At 38.5% G+C, this 8,512-nt stretch overlaps 2 protein-coding genes across 2 annotated transcripts; both read left to right on the forward strand.

Annotated features, from left to right (window-relative positions):
- Window positions 1-1,065: 1,065 nt before the first annotated feature.
- Window positions 1,066-1,803, forward strand: LOC114406217. Its single transcript, XM_028368893.1, has one exon. It carries the CDS (start codon window positions 1,066-1,068, stop codon window positions 1,801-1,803), a length of 738 nt encoding a protein of 245 aa, XP_028224694.1.
- Window positions 1,804-3,045: 1,242 nt separating this feature from the next.
- LOC114406303 lies at window positions 3,046-3,714 on the forward strand. Its single transcript, XM_028369012.1, has one exon. The coding sequence runs from the start codon at window positions 3,046-3,048 to the stop codon at window positions 3,712-3,714; it is 669 nt and encodes a 222-aa protein (XP_028224813.1).
- Window positions 3,715-8,512: the final 4,798 nt, after the last annotated feature.

Below are 8,512 nucleotides of genomic sequence, written 5' to 3' on the forward strand. Positions count from 1 at the left end.
CAATAGACAACTCAGGATTGGTCCCTATGCAGTTGAACCAATGCTGGGAAAATAAACATAATACAATTGTTTGCTTGAGTATGCTATGCTATACTATTAGAAAATCCTGCTCTGATATTGGATGACCATTGGTTGAAATGGATACCGAAATCCTTCTCCAAATGTGTGAGCCATGTCCATAACAAGAAGATTGCATCATCTAATATTCTATTAGCATGCACTGTTGTGGTTCTCTTTTCTGCCACCCTACTATGTTTGCAACCTAAGAGTCCACATTGGGCCTTAACCCACAAGCAGGGGGGGTGAAAATACCTAGCAGGTTTATTCCCGGTAGAGAAGGTGCAACAAAAAATCAGATTTGGGCTTTCTTCCATTTATTGCAGGAGCTGCATTGCATACTGGAAACACACAACCTCAGCTTACAAATATCTCGACAATGCAAGGGGAAACGCATAAGGTTATTCAGGACCTTTCTCCTCAGCCACATGTCAGCAATGGAGTCTTAGAGGCAATCCCAGAGTCTGATAACCAGTATACTCTTGAGGCAACTCGGTTATGGAGTATGGCCAAACAATTGGGTCTCACTAGAGGGGGAAGCAAGGAGGCAATCATTCAAAAATTCCAGCAAATGGAGGAAAGGGACAAAGTAGAAGCAAACAGAAGGGATGACAGCAACACAAATCAATGAATATAATCTCCTATAATGTTAGAGGCCTAGGGAGGGGTGTAAAATGGGGAGCAATAAGGAGATTGGTTAAGCAGGAGGATGTGGATATGATTTGTCTTCAAGAAACAAAGAAAGAATTGGTTGACAAAGCTATGTGTCAGGCTTTGTGGGGACATGTAGATGTAAGTTGGGAATTTCTGCCAGCTATTAACTCAGCAGGTGGCATACGATGTTTGTGGAATGATAATTCATTTAGATTGCAGAGGAAAATCAATGGTTGGGGAATGGGTCCAAGAAGATCAACTGGTCACCCTTGTTACTATTTATTCTCCATGTGACATACACAATAAAAGAATTATGTGGGATACAGTAAAACAACTGATTTAGTGGCTGAAGGCATGACAGGTCTGATGAGGGAAGCAATCTCAAAAAACTGCTTTAGAAGTTTCTTGGTGGGGAATAACAAGGTGTCTGTAGATGTTCTTCAATATGTTGATGATACTATATTTTTTGGAAAAGCCTCCATGGAGAATGTCAAAGTTGTGAAGGTCATTCTCAGAAGCTTTGAGATGGTCTTTGGTTTGAGGATCAATTTTTCAAAGAGTCAATTTGGAGCTATAGGTCAACCTGAGGACTGGTGCATCTCTGTTGCTGCCTACCTTAACTGTGCTCTGCTCCAGCTTCCTTTTTGTTATTTAGGAATTCCAATTGGAGTCAATCCAAAAAGAAAGGTGGTTTGGGAACCGATAATAAGGAAGTTTAAGGCTAAACTGAGCAAGTGGAATCAAAGAAGCATCTCTATGACTGGCAGAATCACTCTTATCAATGTTGTCCTAACAACATTACCTCTGTTTTATTTGTCTTTTTTCAGGGCCCCCTCAGCAGTGATCAATAGGTTATCTGCCATCCAAAGGCAATTTCTTTGGGGTGGTAATCGAGAAGGGAAGAAGATTGCTTGGATATCTTGGAGTCAATGTTGTGCTTCTAGAGATATGGGAGGTTTAGGGATCAAAGACATTAAGATCCTTAATAATGCTCTTTTAATCAAATGGAAATGGATGATGTTTCACCAACCAGACCATCTTTGGAATAGGATCTTGGTTTCTAAATACAAAGGTTGGAGGGGACTGGATTAGGGGCCTCAAAAGCATTACTTCTCTCCTTGGTGGGCTAACCTAAAGGCCATTAACCAACACCAGAGCATGACTACTGCTTCTAATCAAATTTGCTAGAAGGTGGGTAGGGGTGATCAGATTCTTTTCTGGGAAGATTCTTGGGTTGATGAGGGGATTCCCCTCAAAGACCTATTTCCAGAATTATACATAATTTCTTCCTAAAGAAATCACAAGGTGGCAGATGTGGGATCTTTCTCTGAAAATGGATGGGATTGGAATCTTTCTTGGAGAAGATATTTATTTGATAATGAGATGGAGATAGCTTTAAAATTTATTGATCAAATTTCAGCAATCAGGCTAAATACCAACCTGAAGGACACCTGGGTTTGGAGAGCTGAAGCTAATGGGATTTTTTCTACTAAATCTGCTTACCAAGCCATTAAAGCTGAGCAGCCTTATGAAGGCCAGCACCTGGGCTTCCATTAACTTTGGGAGATTAAAATCCCCCCTAGAGCTTTATCTTTTTCCTGGAGATTGTTATGGGATAGACTTCCTACTAAGGATAACCTAGCTAAGAGACAAATCCAAATTGACAGTGACCTTTGCCCATTCTGCCATAGCCAACCTGAGTCTGCCTCTCATTTGTTCTTCACTTGTGTTAAAGTCCTGCCTTTGTGGTGGGAATTCTTTTCTTGGGTGAAGGAAGTCAGGGTCATCCACTGTAGGCCAATGAATAATTTCCTTCAGCATTACTCTACAGCAGGATCAATGGCTTCTAACAGAAGATGGAAAATTTGGAAGCTCAGAAATGAAATGATATTTCATAATCAGTCTTTTGATATCTCTAAGCTGGCAGATAGTACTCTTTTCCTTATGTGGACTTGGATGAAAGGGTGGGAAAGGGACTTCAATGTTCCTTTTCATTGTTGGTCCTCAGCAATGCCTCTAGTTTTTAGTTAATGTTTTTCTTGTAGGGCAGGGTTGTGGCTTGTTGTTGGGTTGTTTTTTCTGTTCTTACAGGATTTTATTATCCTATGTATCTTGTAGTACCTCTGTTACTTTTCCTACTTTGATATAAATTATCTTTGCAGTTCAAAAAAAACAGTAAAACAGCTGAGACATTCAATGGATGCATGGCTGTGGTGCATTTTGGGAGATTTTAACTCCATAAGAAGCTTAGATGAAAGGTTTACCAATGTTCAAAGCTTGTTTGAGGACAGCTGAATCAGCGAATTCAATGAGTGGATAGATGAATTGAAGGTTATGGTGGTTCCTTGGCTGGGCAAAAAGTTTACTTGGTATAGACCTAATGGCGCATCTAGAAGCAGACTTGACAGGTTCCTAGTTTCTCATGAATGGCTTGCTAGATGGCCCAGCAGCATTCAAGCTACACTTGCAAGGAATTTTTTGGATCATTGTCCAATTGTGCTTCGTTCTAAGGAGATTGATTGGGGCCCAAAACCTTTTAGGATCATGGATTGCTGGTTACTTGATAGGTCATTCAAGGAAACTGTTCATCATTGCTGGACATCCAATCAGCAAGCAGGGTGGGGAGGATACATCCTTAAAGAAAAAATCAAGAAATTGAAGCACATCTTGAAGAGATGGAATAGAGAACATTTTGGAGATACCTTTACAAAGGTCAAAAGGATTGAATCTGAATTAAACAAATTGGAGGAAGACACAATCCAAAGACAACTATCCCAACAAAAGGAGCAGAAAAGAAAGCAACTGCAGGAAGATCTTTGGGCAGCAGCCCAAGCTCATGAGTCTGCTAACCAGCAACATTTCGATTGCAACTCTTTGGGATGGGCTTATGCATTAGAGACTATCAAGGAACATTCATTCTCAAAAAGACTCCTTCATGCATTTTCGTGGCTCAAGGAACAAAATTTTCACAATATAGATTTTGAATTAGATTGCAAACTTTAATATGATAATAAGGATTAAGGAGAAACATAATATAAATGATGTGTTAATTATTCATAAAAGAAAAAAATTAAAATATTTTTTTATAAAATTTAAAAATAGAATATATATGGAGTAGAAACATAATATAAATGATGTGTTATGTTATTGTTCGTTTGCTTCCAAATTTACTTTTTTTTTTAATGAACTTATGCCCTTAACATATAAGTGTGTTGAGCAGAAATGCTCCATCTTTGACCACAAAGTGGTTGGTCAACATCCAAAGCAAATTAAGCTTCAAAACCAAATACCACCTTAAAGAAAAAAATTTAGAAATTCAAACTATTTGAAGTTGTTGGGTCCATTAATGATGAATTGGTGCCCTTCTAATCTGGCCTAAAAGATTGTGGGGACATAGGTTTTTTATCGTTACCAATTTGGAGTGTTGTAAAATTCAAACTAATTTTGTCTCTTTACCCTCTATCTTAGCAGAACGTGTCTTAATTGGGGCCGTAAATTCGTATCTGGTCTCACATGGGGGCATATGTTCCCCCTCCATTAAAAGACCCTTTTGTCACTAGCTGAAAAGTATCCTAGGCTCTACTTGATCTCTTCTCAAAAACACCAACTTATTGGACAAATGGGGAAGCATAATAACTCTGGATGGGAGTGGTATTTTAATTTGAGAAGACCGTTGTTCGACAGCAAAATTGGAATGGCTATCACTTTTCTTTCTGAAGTTGAAGGTAAGCCTGTTCACAATTATGGGTCTGATAGCTGGGACTGGGCAGCAGACCCGTCGGGTATCTACTCTACAAATAGTGTTTATTCAATGTTTTGGGAGGAAGCAACAGTGGACAGTCTCGAGGAATGCTTTGAGGAGCTATGGAAAATCAAGATTCCTAGTAAAATAGTGGTTTTTGCATGGACAATCATGAACATGTAGTGGTCTAAGCATACCTAATAATTTATTGTGATTGATCAAGTAAGAATTCAGAGAGCAATAATATTTATTGAAGTGAAGCAATAACTTTACCACAAGGTCACCAGAATTGAAGAAGGTGGTGTCAGATTTGGATTCCAAAACCAGCAAAAGAGAACCCAACTGGCTAATCGTGATTGTCACCAAACAAGTAATTATAAAGAACCTGTACCTATGACTCATGATCCACAATTGCCTCCTAATTCTCACGTGCTCTCTAAATATCATGTTAGCATCAGACCCACACCCTTCAAAAAGCTTGCGAAGCCCTTCAAACCTCAATATCTGAAGCTCACAGGTAAGCCTAAAGAGCACACATGCCAACAAGAACAACCCCGTTCTGTAAACCCATGAAACCAACACTAAAACAAACACAACCCAGTTTAGAGGGGTCCCACATGGGATAGAAATTTCGACGCTAGAAAAGAAGATAATTTTGTGAACAAGTTCTACAAAAAAGGAAGGTAATATCATGCACGCTAAGTATCTGAATGCTTTCTGAAGCTTGCGCGTGTACCCACTTCACTACCTCATCATAAGGTGCCTCTACCACCGTACCCACTTCATTCAATTCAATTCAATTCTCTCTATCTGTAACTTCATTCACTATAGGCTCAACATTATGGGGGCAAGGATTATGATTTTGCAAGGTCTGTAATTAACCCATAAAGGATTATGATGAAAAAGGTATTTATTAAATTTTTTATATTGATAAGTGAGGCATTATCTGTTTTAAATTGTATTGTATGATACTAAATCGTGGATGTGTTTGGTTGTATGAACACATGAAACTGCTGCAAGCAAGTACTCAATGGTTGTTGTTTCATCTGACTAAGTTTTCAATGTTCTAAAAAGTATTTTTGTCAAGGTCTTGTTGGTAGGTAAATATTGAACCTGTAGACCATGCCCAACAAGCCAACAGGGCAACAGAGAATTACCCAAATTCACTGTGCTTTAGTTATTTGTGCCACTCAGGATAATGTTAGAGTCTTAAAATGTATCCTGAGGTGTTTTGAGAAGGTTTCTGGTCTTAAGATAAATTATTCTAAAAGCCATTTCGGCTGCCTAGGCAAATCAGAGGCCTGGTGCAGGGATGCAGCTCAATTTCTCAATTGTACTCAACTGGAATTTCCTTTCTCTTATCTTGGAATTCCAATAGGGGTGAGGGCTAAAAGCTGGACTGTATGGCAGCCTATTATAAGGAACTTTGAGGCCAAGCTTGCAAAATGGAAGCAAAGATGTCTTTGTATGGGTGGCAGAATAACTCTCCTTAATTCAGTCTTAACAGCTTTCCCCATCTATTTGCTATCTTTTTTTAGGAACCCTAAAAAAGTGGTGCAAAAAATTGTCTCTATTCAAACAAATTTTCTATGGGGAGGTCACCTTGAGGCCAACAAGATCCCTTGGGTGAAGTGGGACACAGTTTGCCTTCCTAAAATAGTGGTTATAGGTGAAAACCAAATCAGCAATCATCCTTTCAAACACACAGTCCTAAAATCATTAATACTAAGTAAGCTCATGTTTTAACCAGTAACCAACAAGTCACATGTACCAAACACACTCAAAGCATGCATGGAACTTGCTCTGTTGCAGGCCTCACATGTACCAAACACGCATTAACAACATTTAAACATGTCAACATAAAGAGTGAATTGCAGGGCTCATTTCATGATTCGGATTTTATTTTATTTTATTTAACAAACTCGTCCAGTAATAAACCACGAATCAAACAAATGGTGAACACTCAAACCATCAACTTCATGAACTAAAGAGCAAATACAAACGAATAAAATACAAATACATCCCGCAACATCAAATGACTCAAATCCATTACTTCAAAATACAAATACCCAAAGGAACTACAACACAACATATTTTAATTATTAGCAACAAGCATATTCTCATCTTGGTAAGAAGCACAAATAGAGATGCATATACTCACCAATTGTCAATTGTCGTCAAAGATATTCCTAATCAGCACTGATCACTAACCAGCACACAGAACACAAGCAACAACGAACCTTGACAGCGACTAAAGAAGATGAAGAAATCACCTGAGTAGCAAAGTAGACATGATATATACAAAGTTAAGCAATTGGTTTCGAAACATGACAACAGAGACATACCTTCGATGGCTTCCCTGGGAGTCTTAAAGCCAACCACAATGGACTTCCAAAATCGATTCCCACCCTTTCCAGGACTCTTTCCTTTCCTACTTTTCTTCGAGCTGTGAAAGTGACCAAATGTTAAAACGAGGAACGCCTAATGTTAAAACGAAAGGACGTACCTCAATCGATAAGTGGCAGAGACAAACTCCACAAAGATGAACTCCACAATGTGGTTGCAGTCACGGAAGCGCGGGCCAGTTTGCGAAAAAGACAAACTCAGGCAGAAGGAGAAAGAAGAAGAACACCCTGGGAGTCTTAAGGCCAACCACAATGGACTTCCAAAATCGATTCCCACCCTTTCCGGGACTCTTTCCTTTCCTAGTTTTCTTCGACCTGCGAAAGTGACCAAATGTTAAATCGAGGAACGCCTAATGTTAAAACGAAAGGACGTACCTCAATCGATAAGTGGCAGAGATGAACTCCACAAAGACGAACTCCACAATGTGGTTGTAGTCACGGAAGTGTAGGCCAGTTTGCGACAAAGACGAACTCAGGCAGAAGGAGAAAGAAGAAGAACGATAGGGTTCAAGCACGCGGGTTATGCAATTTCAAATTTTTAATATATAATGATAACAACATCATTTTTTCAAAAATACTCGATGTTAACATCAACTAGGTAACATCAGTTTTCTTAAAATCGATGTAAACATCAACTCGATAACATCGGTTTTTCCGAAACCGATGTTAACAACTCGATATTAACATCGGTTTTTCCAAAACCGATGTTAACTACTCCATAGTAACATCGGTTATTTCGGTTATTTAAATAACCGATGTTAATATCAAGTAGTTAACATCGGTTTCGGAAAAACCGATGTTAACTAAGTCTACTTATTTACAAAAATGCCACCGCGCTTTTGTTAACATCGGTTTTGTGAATAACCGATGTTAACCGTGCGATGTTAAATCTAAAAATTGTAGTAGTGACTGATGTTTTAACATTTTTTAAACAATAAATAAAATTATCTAAGACGATTTCTAAAGAACCTATGTAGAAACCGACATACTAAGATGGTGAAAAACCGTCGTGGAACATGTTCGGTGGCTTCAAAGACGATTTTAGAACCGTTATGGAATGTGCTAAAGAATCGACATGGAAAACATATTGAATGCAATAATGAGATCTTAATTTTAAACTCTTTCTTCAATTACTTATGACAAAATATATTATTTTGGGAATACAAATAGTCATTTGGGTTCTATATCTGAACTTTAAGTTCTCGATACTATTGTGTAAGGTACACTTGCCCTTGTGCACTCATATTTTACACATCATCTCCTAAAAAATCCATTTGTCTAGCATTTACGATCCCCTCCATGACCTTCCTCATCCTTTTTTCCAACAACTTCGATAAGATCTTATACTAGCAACCAATAAGTGAAATTGGTCTATACTTTTCCAACCCTATGGGATCCTCCTTCTTTGGTATAAGAGTACGAAATGAGGCATTAAAACCTATTGGCAATCTTCCATGCATGTGGAACTCATGGAGTTCGCTAAGGATGTCAACTTTAACCACTTCCCAACAATATTTGAGGATGTTAAAGTTCAAATCATCTGGCCTGGACTTTTGCTCCCATCACAATGCCATATTGCTCTCTTGATTTCTTCTTCCAAGAACAGTTGTGTAAGTAGCCCATTATCTCCTTCCTTGACAGTCTTAAATCGCAC

Source organism: Glycine soja, chromosome 1 (assembly GCF_004193775.1).
Source record: "Glycine soja cultivar W05 chromosome 1, ASM419377v2, whole genome shotgun sequence".
NCBI classification, from domain to species: domain Eukaryota; kingdom Viridiplantae; phylum Streptophyta; class Magnoliopsida; order Fabales; family Fabaceae; genus Glycine; species Glycine soja.